This window comes from Typopeltis vanoorti, chromosome 18 (genome assembly GCF_054136105.1).
Source record: "Typopeltis vanoorti isolate ZY-2024b chromosome 18, IOZ_Tvanoo_1.0, whole genome shotgun sequence".
NCBI classification, from domain to species: Eukaryota; Metazoa; Arthropoda; class Arachnida; order Uropygi; family Thelyphonidae; genus Typopeltis; species Typopeltis vanoorti.
This window is the reverse complement of record NC_143566.1, coordinates 37,838,339-37,856,921: the sequence shown is the minus strand read 5'-3', so window position 1 is coordinate 37,856,921 and position 18,583 is coordinate 37,838,339. Positions and strand designations below refer to the sequence as shown.

Below are 18,583 nucleotides of genomic sequence, written 5' to 3'. Positions count from 1 at the left end.
TAAGCTCTCCGATTAGTTAATGTAAACAAGCACGACTGTCAAATTCTGGGTAATCTAATTTACTCGATTTCATTCCTAATTTCTAATTCTGGGGATTAGTAATTTATCCAAAGAGCGATTTCATTACAAAAGTTATTAAAAAAATAATGAGGCTGTAGCGAGTTAAATGAAAATGTAGCGGATAAAACGATACCTGAAGAACTTGTTTACTGAAACAAAAATAACTTAAGAAAAGATTTTTGGAAAATTTTAGTGACGTGAAACTGCTTTGCAATTTAGAGCGCTTATACAAAAACACAAAAACCCGCTCCAAACTGTCATTCACATTTGTTACTATTGTATCTTATTTTTTAATAAATATCTGCGTTTAGAATGTTCAGTTAGTTGAATGTTAGTTTGAAAATTTTACGTGAATAGCAATTAGGTTTTGTATTTAATTTTGTATTAATCATTTCCCCCAACTGAATACTGGACAGACCCAAGAACTATATCAAGTGCAAATACGTTTCCTTTATGCATTTTGTTTTAAATAATAGATATGTCAAATAATTTCAGATTGCTTCAAATAACAATAGAATGCTTCAAATGATTCAAATAAAAATTCCATATTTGTTTCAAATATAAATTTTAAAATATATAATAAAGTTATATCTTGCTGTACAAGATCATCCTTTTCCTTAAAACACTTGCATGAGACTTCTATTTCAAGTGATTGTATGAAAACACGCTCAAGTACTATACTTTAAAAATTAACTGCTCCACAGCTGGACAATTGCTATTGTTTGATAATGCAATGTAATCTATGGTAATTGATATCAAGTATCTGTTTTGGTTAATTCAAAATATACAACCTTTGTTTTAGCAAACCATGATCTGATTATCAGTGAGGTCAGATTTAACTGTATCATAAGATCGATTTGTTGTACAGCATTGTTTATTAATACTGCATCATCTGAAGATAAGTTAGAGAGCAGTTGGTGTTGTTGTTGTTCAGAATTGTAAGCAAGTCTATGAGGTCTGTATTATAGCTGTGTGTTTATTCGACAAACTCTCTCCAACTTAGAACTCACGTTTTTCGGGGATGAAAAACGAGAGTTCTGAGTTAGAAAGCCGTATAAGTATAAACCGCAAGCAATTAATAAATATCAAAAAATAAGACTGGTCTCAGCACCACCGCAGAGAGACCCCTTGTTTGCACAGTTAAGTAGTTATTGAATGTCTCACCTAGTCACACATCTTGTTTCGGCTTATTAAATAACTTTTCAACCATTCTTATCAAGTATTTCTCATATTACTTGCATGTAACTTTGCAGTAAAAATAAGTGAGATGTGAGAGTGTACGAGGGTGGTCTGAAATGTTCTCAGCCTCGACCATAGATGGCAACGCTATCGGCAAGATTTTTTTTTCGAAGTTGGTACATCTGTCATGAGCATCCATGTGAAATTGCAAGTCATTCTATTAAGTAGTTTGTTTTATACAGCTGTCTGAAGCAACGTGTCTGTATCCCTTGAAATGGATAAAATTGAGTATCGTGAGGTTATAAAATTCTTGCGTTAAAAGAATGTTTAACGCCAATTCATTTGAAGTTCATTAAAGTTTATCGACATTCCTCTCATTCGTTTTCGACAATTAAGAAATGGGCTGCCGAGTTTAAGCGTGGCCGTACCAGCCTTGAAGATGATCCACGTGAAGGACGTCGAAAAAAGTGTAACAACACCAGAAATCATTGAACAAGTGAACGATATGGTATTGGATGATCGGGGAGTCAAAGTGCGTGAAATTGCTGAGACTATAGGCATTTCAAAAGAACGTGTAGGATATATTTTGCATGAAGAATTGCAAATGAAAAAGCTTTGCGCAAGATGGGTACCGCGCTTGCTCACAGCAGATCAAAAACGCATTAACAAGAATAAAACTGATTTTGTGCGTCGATTTATTACTATGGATGAGACTTGGATTCACCATTACACACCAGAATCCAGACAGCAGTCAAAACAGTGGACAGAAGCCGGCTGTTCAGCTCAAAGAAGACAAATTCGGTTCCATCAGCAGGAAACGTCATGGCATCGGTGTTTTGGGATGATAAAGGCATTTTGCTTATTAATTATTTGAAAAGGGTAAAACAATAACCGGGGAATATTATTCCGATCTTTTAATCAGACTAGACGAAAAACTTCGTGAGAAAAGATCCAGTTTGAGGAAGAAAAAAATCATCTTTCATCAGGACAATGCACCTGCCCACAAAGTTGTTTTTGGCAACGGGAAAATTAAGGGATCTGCACTATGAATTATTGGAAAATCCACTCTATTCCCCAGATTTGGCCCCTTCTGACTTCTATCTCTTCCCAAAACTAAAACTCTTCCTCGCTGGTCAGCGTGTTTCTTCGAATCAAGAGGTGATTGCAGCTGTAGAGGGGTATTTTGCAGATCTTACTCAGAACCACTGTAGGGACTGTATAATTGCGCTGAACCATCCCTGGCATAAATGTATTAATCTTAAGGAAGATTATGTTGGAAAAATAAATAAACATAATTTTAAAATTATAAATTCGTTTTTTCATTGTTAGACCGAGAACGTTTTAGACCACCCTCGTATAAGAGACTATTGAAAATCTCATACACTGAAAGGTGGACAAATGAATGATTTCTATAAAGGAATGGTAGAACTTTAAAACTGCTTAAGAACGGTGACAGAAGAAAGCTAAGATACTTTCGGCACATAGAACGAATGGAAACAGGACTTCTCAAAACGGTAATAGAGCGTCAAGTTCCTGGGAAAAGATGGAACAGTAGACTCTGAATGAGATGGATGGATGGTGTGTCTGGAGTGAGAGGTATTCGAAGAACTGAAGCCTGAAGAAAAGCCCGTAAGAGCACCACCACCTGATGAGAATTCGTGTCGCATCACGGAGATGCAAAATAATCAAAGGCTAATGTCCAGTGAAATATGGATGGGCTTTCCTGATATGAATACTGTGACAGTTTTTTTTTTCTTGTTTATACCTACGTAGATTTTATTTGTCACAGTAAGATTTACTTTCTCAGCATTGCTATTTTCCCTATGGAACGTTCGATTTGTTAACAGTGTGCCGAACAAATAGGCTTGCAACATGGCATCCTATCACAACGTCTCTTTCAAACTCTGTCAGTTCCTTTCTCGCAGCCATTTCACCCGGACGCAGTTGCACTGATTTGAGAACATCATATTCCTCCAATTTATACTGGCTACAAACACGTAACTATTACATGAAACGATGCGCCTTACCCATTGGGGGGGGGGGGTTTCCTTTAATTTCTTTCCAAGCAAGCAGTATATACATTAATTAACTGGAATAAGATATTAACACGTTCATTGCCAATCACGCGATATCGCGATGCGACTTCTCACCAAACGGCCGATCACGCGTTATCGCGTTGACGTCGCTAACTAAATAAAAAAAATAAAAAAAATTTGGCCACCACACGAAATTCCAATTTTCAGCTTGGCAATGAAAGTGTTAACTTATCTACCTGAATTATATATATATATATATATACTTTAACAATTTAGCAAAATACAACAAATAATCCATAAATACATCGCATCCTGTAAGTGAACCATGCAGTAAGACATAAGTGGTAGTTATGAACAATTATGAGTTACTTGTCATTTACGATAAATAATTTAATTTTATATTAAATTAACCTATAACCTATTAACCTATTAAAATATTTACTGAATGTTTACCGTATTCCCGATATGAATATAGCAAAGTGTGCTGTCTTGGAAAAAAAAACGTGGGAATTGACTTGAATGTCAGTTATAATAATGAGATTAGAATTATAAAATTATAATTATTTATTAATTATTTATATAATTATTTATTTAATAATATTAATTATAAAAATATATCATTTGATTTAGGAACTAATAAAATAAATTGGTAAAAAACTAATTATTAATTAGTAAGGTGTGCATATATTTTAACTATAGGAAATATGACTAATATGAGTAACCCTTTAACTCTTGTACACTTATTTAAGTGACTTCTACGTCTATTAAATAAATATGAATATTTTATATAATTTCCTCTACTTCATACTAGGCCTCCTATGGATTCGGTTACCTATATCTAGACGACGACAGTCTTCGTCTAGGTCTTTTTACGCTGGGATGTTCGCCAGGTGGAAGCATGAGCAACTTCTGGACTTTGTTGTTTAATGGAGACGTGAATTTGAGTGTGACTATGACATTTATTAGCACGGTTGCAGCATTGGGTAAGTTATAACTTTGTGGCATATATTAATATATATCGTAACGCGCTAGCAGGACTCGTCCATAAATTACGTAATGGTGTTAGGAGACTGTAGACTTGTGACAGTAGTGGAAGAAAATATTAGGACAGACAAAGTTATCTTGTTTATCAAAAATATTTCCTACATTTGTTTTCCAAATATACAATCTATGAGCAAATTAATCTACATGGGAGTAATTACGAATCTAGTGTAGTTTATGAATGAATCTGTAGTTTATTCCTAAGGTGAATTATCAGATGGTGGATGATCATAAGACCATCGCTTTGACAGAACCTATTTCATTTATACTGAATTTTCAAATATTTCAGATTCTCATTCAAATATTTCAGATTCTCATTCGAACTGAGAGTTTAAGGACTGCCTTGACATCGAACAAAAACCGGAATAAAAATTAAATAGGTTTTTATGATTTTAAGAAAACCATAAGGAATTAACCGTTGAAATTAGTAGATTCCGCTTGAAGAAACAAAACAAATGATATAAAGGAATGTAAACGAAATGTATACTTATATATTTCGTTTCTTCAGGTGGAATCTGCTAAATTTCAATGGTTAATTCCTTATGATTTTAGGAAAAAATAGTCTGTATCAAAATGGATCCGATTTCTAGCCAGTATCTACATATGAAAATTATAAGATAAAACTGACGCCTCGGTAGTTCATGCGGTGCAGACGAAGCCCTTGGGTTGGAAAGGCCTGGATTCGAATCCTTTTGACGACGCGAAGCACCTTTATCGCGGATTTTCAGAGGAAGGTGAGTTAGTCAGTCTCATGCGGTAATGGAAATACTCTTTCGCCAGGAAACTCTCATGTTGCAAACCGGCCACCGTGAATTGAACACAGATATCTGCATACATAAATATTTACTGTTAGAAAGGGAAGGCAACCTTGTTTTTAATTGTTATTTCCTAGTAGAGTAGTATTGCTACCCACCAAGAATAAGTTTGAGGAGAGAAGAAGCGGGGGGGGGGGACTAGAATATCTTGTTAAATGTTCATTTTAGAATTGGAAGTTACGAAATGTTTTTATATCATTTTAAAACTTCTTACGCTTAAGTTTGAAAATAAATTCTTTTATGAAATGAAGATCAGTAACACCCTTATAATAGCTGCTTACAGTATTCATTCTGCTTGGAGACTAGTTGTCGTGTATGATAAAAAGATAATAGTTCAAAGTGTTATTCTTTATATTTTTGCAAAGTAATTTCGAACGTAGTCTGCAGCATCCAAAATATTCTCCAGTGCAGGGCATTAGCCTTTTGCCCATTACATAAACGCTTTCATGTGACCCTAGATCCAGCAATTTAAAGTGTTCAAGTCGGGATATCTAGCTGCTTAAGAATTAAGACCTCGACCACTCACTGCCTGCTGTTGGGACAGTGATAGTTCAGATAAATAGTATTATTTTGGGAATACTATTTATTCCACTATATTATGGTGGAACTCCATCACGACGGAAATGCATGTTCCTTTGTTATACACCTCCGAATCACAAAATTAGAATAATCAAAGAAAATGTGTTAAATGATTTGAAATTCATTCAATTCATTGTATAGAAAATAATTATTAGCGAATATGAATTAGCATAATCTAAATTTGCGTAATTTGTAGATTATATGACCATGTAAATACATGTAATACACATAAAAGTGTAATATAAATTATAAGAAACTTATTATTTGAAAACATTCATAAAATTAGAATAATTTTTACTGGTTTGAAATATCAGAATAATGCGAAAATAAATGCACAAAAATTACAGTCAAAGGGAAACAACATGATAATTAGTACTTTGTTGCATTCGCCTTAGCTTTTATGACCGTTTGTAAACGGTTAGACATATTATTTACTAGCGGTTCACAGCGTTTTGTTTTGTTTTTTAATCAAAACATGCTCATATTTTCTGCAAACTAGAAACAGGTTCATTTTTGTCTTTTGGGGCAACTTTTTGAAGACGTTTCTTCATAATTCCAAATTTTCAATGGGGTTTAAATCTGGTGAGTTCGCCGACCAAGGAATTACATTGATTTTCCTTTCTTTGATCCATCTAGTAGTGGACTTGGAAGTGTGACAAGAAGCTGAATCTTGCTGAAAAAGGAAATCACTATCCCATAAATCTTCCGATGCCGGTAACATAAAATGCTCAAGAATTTCTTGATACACTTTAGAATTGACTCTTTCGTACACAATACACAGCCTACCTGGATCCTCTGAGGGCATACAAGCCCATATGATGACAGAGGTTGCAAATTTCACCGAACGTTTCATGCATTATTTATCAAATGCTTCTTGCTTAAGACGGCTAACACGTATCCCTTGATGACCATGGGACACACAAAACATACTTTCATCGCTAAAAAAAGTACCTTTTTTTCCAGTCCTCTTGACCCCATCTCACTATAGCTGCGTTCTGCTTGGAAATCATAAGCGGCTTCGGCTTAGGCACACGTGATTTAAAACCCAATTTGTGAAGTCGTAGATTTAGACACATTCATACCTGCTTTCCATCTCCTGTGAAAATACACATTTCGGAAAAAGTGGTTTTTCTTCACGATATTCTTCAATCTCCTCTCATCTATTGATATAGTTATTAACTTTCGATCGCTACTGCAGAGATTATTTTGAAAACTCCAGTTATTAGAATGCTGTCTGAATACTCTACTCACGCTTGAGAAGATTTCAATTCCTTAGCTATAAACTGTTGACTTTGGCCATCTTTGTGTAGAGACACCACACGAAACTTCTCTGCTTCCAATATGTCACTCGTTCGACCCATGTTTAGTAAATGATTAACTGAAATCCACGCCGTATAAACGATTCCTCACACACAAGTCAGTCCCGCAGCTACTGAAATATATGCTATTTCTATACTCTCCTCAAAACCAATCGGAAAAATTTGGAATATTCTAATATTTTGAACCATGCTAAAAATTATACTAATTTCATGAATGTTTTCAAACAGTTTTCTTATAATTTATATTACATTTATATGTGTTTACATTGTTATATAATGTGCACAGTACGTAGATTTAGATTATGTTAATTCATATTTGGTAATAATTATTGTCTATGCAATAAATCAGAATTGCAAATCATTCAACACATTTTCTTTGATTATTCTAATTTTTTGATTCGGGGGTGTACCAACAAAGGAACATCATCCAAAAGGCTGAGTAGCCCATTTTGTAAAAAAAAAAAAAAAAAAAAAAAAAAGACGTTTCTCTATTGAGACGATCGTAGAACATGTATAAATATTTACCGAAAACGGCATTGCTAACTCCTTTTACTTTTGCAAGAGGATTTTCACCAGCCCATACACGAATGTCTATGAGTATTATTCACTCCATTTAGAGTCAAGTTCGCTTCCTTGATGATTAAGGTGATCTCCATGCATCAGACAAAAGTTCATTCGCAGTCCATGTCTCTTCAAGATGTTCAGTTCCTTGAAAAAAATACAGATGTAAACGCTATTCATTTAGTGCCCTCCGACTTCGGAGGGCACTAAACAGACATACAGACATACAACTGTTGTATGTCTTGTAACGAAACTTTCGATTAGAATAAGGCAATGATTCGATAAGATAAGGAAATCGCTGTTCGGTAATCCAGAACAGGCTCTTACCAAAAACTGTAGCGGAGAGTGAATATCAGCGTACTTCTCGCTTGAAAATTTATCTGGAATCTTTACAGTGAACGCATGCGGTTAAATAGTTAACTTAATAACATACAACGGAACGCTGCTTGAAAGCTCTAACCTAGACTACATAATACATAATTACACAGCAAGGCATAAACAGACAGGCAAGTCTGCAATGCACTTACTAGCGGCCGAATTGTAAAATGACAGTAATTCTCAACCATACAGTATCAGACTTATATTAAAATAAACGTTTTACTTAAAATTACTCAAGGAATCAACCCCTGAAGTTTGGCAAATTCCTCCTGAGTGCTGTGTATCTATAGACGTAAACTAACGGAACCTTTAGTTTACGTCTGTTTTCTTCTCCAGAACTGCCCACTCAGAACACGTGTGTGTGTGTGTGTGGCAGTGGAATACTTACAAGCAGTGGCTCACCCAGAGGGGAAGGGGAGCAAGGGATCCTTCCCCCTAAAGAAAAAGGAAAAAAAAAAACAAGAAAATTTTCCAAAAATCTTTTCCTGATTAAAATTCTTTTTTTTTTTTAAATGTATGTTGTGTCGGGTCTTCTATTTCTATACTACTTATGAAGTAGCGATCATTTCAAATGCTCAGTCATAGGTCGTATGTGATGCATAGTTTATATTCTCAACTCGCCTACTCAACTCGCCCCCCCCCCCCCCCCAAGATTAAATCCTGAGTGCGTTACTGCTTACAAGTTACTTGTGGCTCTTAAGTTACTGGGAGGTCAGGAAAGGAGAGAAAAGGGGTCTCTTTTGCTAAACTCTGACAGTTAACATAAGACCGAAAAATCAGATTTGTCCAGGAAATAAAAACTGCATTATATTCTTTATTAAACTTGAAATCAGGACGTTTTTGTGGAGGAGGGATACTAATACCTTAACAATACTGTAAGTTATACTGTATAGCTTACAGTATTGTTAAGGCTATCTAACATTATTATTATGAGTCTATTGTCCAACCATAGTGGGTATGTGGCTCACATGCTCCTGATAGTTTATTTATTTATCATTCTTTTTTTTTTTTTACTTTTTTTTTTAAAATTTCTAAATTTTATGAAATTCGGTTTCGCTGAGTGTTATAGCTTCCGCTTAAAAAAAAAAAAAAAAAAAAAAAAAAAAAACATAAAAACCGTCTGAAAAACTAGTGTAGTAAACTTAAGCTTACTTCAATAAACAGTACAGTATACAACTTATTATACGTAAAGTTAACGGCGTTGCTACCGTGAAGGGTTGAAGCAATAATACCTAAAGAATTTATATAAATATATGTAATTGATTTACTACTAAACCATATTCTATGCGAAGTTTTTTCTTTCTTTTATTTTAATGTTTGTAGAAATTATGCTACTGAAATCTACAGAACCGATTAGGGAAATTTTGCGTTCCTTTTGGGATACTTAAGGTATCGTTTGCACAGTAGGATCCCGTTTGCTTATAAATACAGGGTGTCCCAAAAGTCCTTGTGTAACCTTAATAACAACACCGTTCAAAAGCTTAATTACTGATATTTTATGACTCAGTTTTGTAAATTAGGACTAAGAATTTGTTTTATTTTATTTTATGGTGTGCCCTCAGGAAGTTTTGCATAATTCTGTTCTTTTTTGAAGAATCAACAATCAGTGGTGAATCTTACAATGCTGCAGACATTCTTCAATCCTGAACTAGAGTGGGTAAATCTTTTTAAACAATACCATCTTTCAACAAGATGGAGCACCCAGCATGTGCGGCAGTTTCTGAATGACACTTTCTCAGAGTGATGGATCGGTAGAGGGACTCTTTCTTTGCCAACTTGATCCTCTGATCTAACTCCACTGGACTTTTTTTTATGGGATCACATCAAAATAGTTGTGTATAACCATCAAAATCTCATCCTCTGGATGATCTTATGGTTAGAATTACAAATGCAAATCAGTCACTGTACTAATGAATGTCTCCACAGAGTTCGAAAATCGTATCAATGTATCACAAATGATGGTTGTTATGTCGAACTTTGAGAATAATCTGCACTGTATAAAAAAACCTTCGATAATTAAGCTTTCGAATAATGTTTACTGTATTTTGGAACATTTATACATCTTAATCTATTAAACTTTGAACTACACAAGACTTTTCAGATACGCCGTACAACAAATATAAACCATTTAAAGTGACTGATTTTGTTCTTTGTGTATAGACACTTTTTCTGGAAAATATTTATTAGTCAGTGTGCTGAAAATACGTAATTCTCTCTCTCTCTCTCTCTCTCTCTATGTAAATTTTCTTTATTTTTTATGCTTATTTTTGTATTTAATTTTTTGTTTGCTTATTTATATGTTTATTTATCTGATTTTTTTTATATTTTTGATTTTGAGTTTATTTATTAATTATTTTGCTTATTTATTTATTTGGTAGGAATGATACCACTCTGGATGTTTACTCTTGGCTCCAAACTATTCCGTAAGCAAGTTGCGATTCCTTTTCTAAACATCGCCCTTTCTCTTTTGCTGCTTACTGTTCCTGTTGGAATTGGTCTTCTCATAAAACAACATCGTCCCAGCTGGGCTGCCATCTCGCGTAAAATCATACGACCCCTGACAATTATTTGTGTTTTGTTTGCCATAAGTGTTGGAATGTACGTGAACAGATTTATTTTCCAGTTATTCACCTGGCAAATAGTAGCAGCTGGGATGAGCGTCGCTTGGGGAGGTTACCTTATGGGAGCCTTTATGGCATGGATAGCCCGTCTCAGTCGTCCTCAAATTACAGCTGTATCTATAGAAACAGCATTTCAGAATGCACCAATAGCTTTTGTGATGCTGATTCTATCTTTGCCACAGCCAGATGCCGATCTCACTTCTGTTCCAATCATTGCTCAGCTCATGTTAACTGGGTTACCCATGTGGCTTTTGCTGGTTACAACAAAGATATATAGTTGTTTCAACAAATCGGATACAGCCGATATTTCAGAAAAGAGCAAGGAGAAGACGTGCTACGTTACTCTAACGGATGCTAAAAAATCTCTGACTGAAGAACAATGATGTTATTACTGTTTCTACATTGCACACGTTGATCAAGTGAGAATTCATAGGTACATATTTCTGAATCTGAGAAGCGTAGTTAAGGCGATGTACCCATTTATAAATGTATCACTGAATCACTGTCTGAGTGTCTGAGTAAGTACCATGAAGCCCTCGGAGTAAACTGTAGAGGACCAACTAAACAATTTATTTAAAGTGATACTGCTTAAGAGGATTAAGATTTTTTGCCTTTTGTATGCATTTACCGAGTGTAAATTTACACAATATACATATATTATATAAAAAAGAGCTAATCGAAAAAAATAACACTAATTCCATTTGAACTTAATGGTAATTAATCAAATCAGCGAAATTTTTAGGTTGAATATTCATAAACAAACAATTGTCATTTGTTTTATGAGGTGATATGTCCAGCCTATATATATCCTGTTTGGAGCTGGATGATATTACCAAAAAGTACACGGTGTATAAATTGGTCGAGAAATGTAAGAAATATCATTCGAAAATAAATATGTTGAAGATAGCGCATTTAAATGAAGATAAGAAAAATGGGAACAGAATGACCGAAGAATAAACTTAAATGAAATTCTGCGATTCAAGAATTACTTCCTAATATTGAATAATAATAATAAAAAAATCCTTAATAAATGAGAAACCCATAAGGAAAAAAGAGGAAAAACTACAAAATTCAGCAGAAGCGAAAGTAGTTAAAGAAATTCAAATAAGTGTAATAAAACACCATTGATGGTACTGAAGTCTGGAAAATAAATTATCAGAATAATCGACAAATGATGTTTTTTTATGCCTTTCAGAACGTGCGGAAACTACAGGTTATCACCATCTGTTACGTCAATGTGCGAAAGGCACGGTAAAGCAAGGCCATCCTTTCAAAACTGTGATATATATAAAAAAAAAGACTAGTTGCAAAACTAAGATCTATTTTTCGAGAAATTCAAATGTCAAAGTAAGAGAGTCGAGCAAAAAAGTGACCTTCAGTTTCTTCAATGAGAGTTTCAAAGCGTACGTGTTTCAGAGTGAAACGTTTCAGAAAACAAAATGTGCTGTTATCAAAAACTACCATCATTGGAATATTGCAGAAAAACGGTCTACAGTTCCTTAATTTTTTCAAGGAACATTTTATGGGGTATTCTATATTTGGATTTCTTACCATTTACTCTTTCAGCGTTCTGTCTCTGGAATACATCAAGACGTTAGGCTGTTTACAAGTGAAAATTTAGTTCGTGCTGATCAATTGCCAGATGACATATTCCAATTGCAAACTTGGCACTACTTAATATTGAATCACTGACTAAAACAAATAGTTGGTTAAAGGCTGGGTCAAAACATTTTGGTGTCCTATCGATGAACAATGTATCTTACAAGAATTTAAAAAAAAGTGATCTTTCAATATTCGAATAAGTGCTAATTATTTTGCTATAGCAGGCATAATTATCGTGATACTGTTTAAAAGTTAAAAGAAAAAAAGAATATACTGTTAGCAAAATGTGTTGTTGTTAGCAAAATACGAAACTGGTACGTATTTTGCGAAAAAGGTTTAAGTTTATTTAAAAAACAAAAAAAAAAAACGTGCTTATTTGCAGCAAAAAATAAGTAGGAATTTGCACAAAGATTTGTCGTGGAAAACGTTTTCTAGCCTTTTATTGAAAAACTCTTGTCGAAGACCAAAATATCACAACAAGCATGTATTTTTAGTACGATGTTTCTTTGTAGCGCCTCTTTAAAACCTTCGAAAACGTTAATGAAAAAAACACCAAAAAATATGGTCTCCACTGAAAATCTTTAGAACAATATGAGAAAAACGTCCAGCAAGCTATTATGCTGTTTGATCGGGCATTAAAATAAACCTGGATCTTGAGTTCGTATCAATTTTTTCTTCTCTTGTTTTGTCAATCAGTATGGAATTTTTAAGAAACTCTTCTTGAATAAAAATAATTTAGTGAAAATTTAAATTTCTTTTAACGTCCTAAATATTTCTTATTATATACTGCAATATTGTATAGAAAAACAATATATTTATTAATATTGTAGATAATAATATAATAATGTATGACGTTTAAAACATTAAAATATAATTTTTTTTTTACTTGTGGCAGTCGGTATCACAGTCCGCTGAAAAGTAGTACCACACACACACACAAAATAAGATAAAAAAAAGGAAAAGAAAAGAAAAAATTCTGAACACTACTGTAGTATGTTTCAAAATTTATTTAATATGTATGTGTGTGCACATCCGCAAATTACTTCAGAGCTACTACTTGGGATATCGATGACTTTATTGAATTCTTAATAAGTTTTACTTTGAATAAACTTGAAGCTTATGAGATTTAATATATATATTATGATTGGGTGACACCTCCAAAGAGTTTAAGGACGTACTGCAATTACACTGCAGTACATTACTTAATTACTTAATCGAAGGAGGATGGATTGTCGTCGAAGATTGATTACTTAATCAACCTTCGACACACTACGCTATCTACCGCCCATTAGTAGTGTTCTTGTGTATGTTAACCACGTGTGTGTGTTCTATTCTGTTTTCCCTGCTTTCAAGATGAAAAACCAACCCAATTTCTGGGAGAAAACACTGTGCTACTTCTGCATGAGATTCGGCTATTGAAAACCTTCATATAATTCCTCGCTCGTCAAGACGTGAATTAAATTCAGGTTACTCTGCATAATTTTCCCTTAACTCAAAACAACATATACTTTGTTCTTGCAGATTTTTGAAACACAGTTGGTAGGCACTGAACTCAGCAATCATTCTCTAAGTAAATTTGATCTCGACTAAGTCAAACCGGCGTGCTTTGAATTTCGTTTTCAATTTCAGAAACAAAAACAAATAAAGAAAAATGAATATGAAAAATGAAATGAAATTAGATTTTCATTAGCAAATACTAGAGTGAGACACGAATTACTTGAATTTCGATACGATTTTTAAATATAGCCATATAATACGCATGAAAATCGGAGAAAGTAATCACTTGGTAAATTATCATTTTTCCAGTAAATTATATACTGGTTTCCCTTTCAGTCGTTTCCGACCGTGGGTGACTTCGTAGGCATTGCCCACAAAGTATTCCTGGTGAGATTATTACAGAGTAGTCCACCATTGCTTTCTCCAACCTCCCAATTTTATCCGGGGTCGGGACCGGCATATGGCCCGGACGTATTCATGGCTGTAATCCATGTGTGTTCACGGGGCCAGTTTGCATGTTCTGGAGGATAGTTCCAACCTCCTTCGATTATAATCAATCATACAATCCGCGAAAGCTCTGGCAGAGAACGGGACAGTCAGTAGATCGGCAACACTGTTTCCCATTGTAAATATGGACAAAAAAAGTTATAAATTATTTATAGAAACCACTGGAACGCTAATATTTTGACCCGCTGCGCCATCTGTACATCTGTTTGAAGGGCTCTAAGGTATGTATTTGTGACCGCACACCCGGGCTCTTAACGCCAATGCGATGCAATGTTTACACTTCAAAAAGTGTCCTCTTCATAAAGCATTAGTATAATGTATTTAATTTTCGGAATCACGCGAAGCAAAGAAACAATTAGGGGAGTCTTTAACGGGAATAAATGCAAAAATACAATATTGATAATATTGCTGTTCCGTGGATGTGCATCGCACACCTAGCACACCTTGAATATATATATATATATATATATTAGTCCAAAGAGGAAAGGGACCGGATAAAGGTTCCTCACGTCATAGATGGGAATCGAACCGAAGTCTTTCCGATCAGTCGGTACTATAGACAATGCCCTTTGATAGCAGAACTTAGTATGAAACGAAAACATGTTAAGCAATCGCTGTTGCTCGACAATAAGAATGAGTAAGGGTAAAGTTTCTTATGACATCTAGACTGCTATTACTAGACAGTAATAAATGAGTCAGGGTTAAGTTTCTTATGAAGTAAGGATTGCTGCTGCTAGAAAATAATAATGAGCCAAGTTTAAAGTTAAATTTCTTATGAAATAGCTGCTGTTAATAGTAGTTTAGTATATAATAATTTAGCTGCGAGACAATTTATTATATATAGACAATTATATATACACAATTATGCATAATTGTCTATATATAATTGAAGTATCTCAGTACGAAATTTAAAGATTAAGAAATCAAAGGCCATTATACAATGATTTTTTTAGCTTATGTTTATCAGTGATGAAAATCAGCATGTTTCAAGAACATGGTGGAGAACACAAAGGACAGATGTAAATTTACAAGAAAAACTGACCAGGACCTTAGGAATATAATTGAATTTTTGGTAAGAAAATAAAGTAAATAAAAGTGGATATTTCGTATATTTTCGAAGCTATTTTTATAAAAATAACGAAATACTCGGTGGATGTTGCACCACTTTCGTAAATTCTTCAGTGAAAGAATTTCACTGAAGAAGCGTATCCCTGTAGAAAATTTCTAACAGCAATAAAGCGTACACAAATTGGGAAGTATAGATTAGGATAAAATCCATCATTATGACAAACATTATGACAAACATATTTATCAGTTTTCTTTTTAATACCTGCCCCACACGCGAGTGGCTTCAATACATCAAGGGCCAGACATATATCCTGGACAAAAGATTAAGTAGAAAATAAGATTTCTGTTGTTTCTTAAACAAGTGAAGATTGTACAAGTTAAGGAGAAAGTAAAGATCATATTAGTGTATTTCTTGAACAAGTGAAGGTTATAGGATTTGGCTAAAACAGTGTGAAGAAGGATATTCAAATAAAGGTATATGAAAAGAAATGAATGTTGATCAGCTGATGGCGAACAATCATTTAAGTCCAGCTACTACAGGTTTAATGGAAATTAGTGGAATGGTGATAATGGCCTGATTCATGGGAATACCGCTGATGAACAGGCCTATAGAAAAAGTACAGGGAAGAAGAAACAAACCATCTAGATCATACAATCATTAAGAAGCAGTACAGCATGCTGTATTCCCAACAAAAAGGCAACCCCAGACCATCTGTCACTAGACGGAACTGTAGAGATAACACGCTGAATCCTAACTGGTGTGAGCCGTTACCAAACTCTGACCACATAATCGTTGCGGATTAAAAGGTAAATTAATCCGTTGACTTATAAGACATTTTTGCCATTAAACGGAAATCAGTACTTTGAGTAATATCAAGAGCAACATCTTTTCCATTGGCCCACAGCCAATGGCAAAAATGTTGTGTTTGAAACCTGTCAAAGCATTGATTTCTGTTAACTTATTCTGTAAGAGACGAACGGGGAAGGAGGTAAGATTCAGAAATGGCACATGCTTCCGTATATCCTGTTTATGGAGTTCTATACGAACGATTCTCAATGTGTTCCATCTGAGAATCGTTCATATAAAATGGAACATCCTCTAGTGAAACTCTAGATATACAGTAACTCGCTTATTTAGAAGCAGTCGGGTAAGACATTAACAGTTTTCGTGTATCTTAGCCTTTCAGCCAGATACTCTAACTGTTGCATGATTCTCCCTATCCGTTAGGTGAGAAGCATTTTATACACTACCTTACTAATACACTATACACTTGCTATTAAGTCGTTGGTATAGTTACAGATGTCTGATATGAACTGATCCTACAGATGAGACTTCTCTGAAAGTCACAAATATTGCCTTCTCCAACCATACTATTTGTATAGACCTCCTGTATAGAAGCTTTTATTATTCAGCGATGCGTTACAAGGAAACTGATACTGACGAAATGTATTTGTACAGATGCCTTTATTAGCAGGGTGATCACATCACTCTTGTGCAAATCATTCGACTACTGTACGCAAATCATTGGGCTATTGCATCCTATTTCTTCTAGGACCTATATAAGAGATAATTTTATTATAAACATTATTATCATTTAATATTTCGTGCTAGATTATAAATCACACGTTTGGAATGTTACGCATAACTGACAGAAAGAAAGACTACTCAGGATAACCGCTATACTTGGTCATGACATGTTACTTGGACACGTTAAGGAGGAAGATGAGATAAACATTATGGTAAGCATTATTCCTTTCCCCTCTCTCCCACTAGTAGCAAGAACATTTTATACAATTACCTTCGCAAGAAATCAATAATGTTTTATTGATATTTTAGAATCAAATGGAAAATGGTAGAAATTATAAAACGAGTTGAACAATTCTCACTGTGTGTCACTAATAAGATCTTTGAATTTTTAAGAGAAACATTCTCCACAATTAAACAATATGAGTATGGTTTGCAAAGCTTTCATCATTATATATAGCAAAAAGTTTTCAGACTCCCTAGTTCCTTACTATATCTCAGAAATATCCTATTTTGTTATTAGAACATATAGAAACATCGAAATCACAGGCCATCAGGTCGCTGATAATCATAGCATCCCACTTAAGATTCGTAGAACTAGATAAGAATACAAAATTATGAAATTAGATTTTTTTTTCAGACAACCCTTGTACTTTGTCAGGATATTTATTTGATCTTCATCTGAAGAATCAGACAGATTTTAAAAGCTGCATAATTCAAATAATGTATGAAAGAATCTAATGTAAAATATTTGGTTCGTTTGAATGTGATTGTTGACTTATGCTAAGGTAACGAAGGCTATGATGGTGATGGTGTGGGTGTATTTCTGCCAATCGAGTGTTATCTAGATTTGTCCAAGAAGGGGAGGGGGAGGAGGTAAAAACTCACGCAATACTGTTATCGAATAGATAGATTAAGAGTCTTTAAGTCTACGTACCTAGACATTGTTGGTACATTGGATTTATAACATGCAAAATTTATATGTTGTATTTTCAATAAGGAGTATATGTGTACAAGAATAATTACCCTGTGATATAGATTAACCAGCCAGTTAGAGTAATATACTTGAGCTGATCTTCGAGGTGAAATTGTGATCATCGATCTAAGTGAAACTGTGATTCAACTCATTACTAGTAAACATGCACGACACAAATATGGTTAGTCTTATAATCCAAGGTAAAATTTAAAAGAACTTACGCATAATATAATAACACCTTCAATAGTTCCTCACAATGAAATAATACCATGGAATAAATGAACGCTTCGCTACGTTAATCAGTGGACCAGCAAATAGCAATGTAGCGTATATATTTTATTCATGGGTTTTAATTCTTTTATATAGACGTCTTCTTTTTCATCAGCCGTGTTTCAACACGTCACTCGTGTTATTTGAATATAACAACGCAGATGCCAAAGCAAATAACACAAAAGCAGATAAATAATGCCTAATTAGAACTTGGCGACGTATGTGCTACCGCAGGTAACAGTTTGTTGTCTACCACTAGCAGAAACATATATACAATGGGGAACGATTTTTTATTTATTTATTTATAAGCATGCCATTAGATCTAAAATGTTACTGAAGATATACTGGTGTAGTTCTGATCAACGCTGAATTTCTTAAAATTTGATGAAAAATATTATGAATAATCCAGAGTTTGATTTTAAATTAGAAAAAAGTAGAAAAATCACCTTTAACTTTAAAATATTGCGATTGTTAAAGTGAAAACAAAATAATGATTAACACTGCAACAAGATGGAGTATAAAGCTGATGAAATCAAAGTACGTTAAAAT

The 18,583-nt window shown here is 34.1% G+C and overlaps 1 protein-coding gene across 1 annotated transcript in view; it reads left to right on the top strand.

The window, feature by feature from the left end:
* Window positions 1-12,961, top strand: part of LOC150096601 (ileal sodium/bile acid cotransporter-like) — a 43,071-nt gene extending 30,110 nt beyond the window's left edge. The window contains exons 2-3 of the mRNA XM_090408027.1: window positions 4,087-4,258; window positions 10,347-12,961. Of these exons, the coding sequence (XP_090264153.1) occupies window positions 4,087-4,258; window positions 10,347-10,972 (798 nt within the window). The 3' untranslated portion in view covers window positions 10,973-12,961. The remainder of the gene's footprint in view (window positions 1-4,086; window positions 4,259-10,346) is intronic.
* The last annotated feature ends 5,622 nt before the right edge of the window (window positions 12,962-18,583 follow it).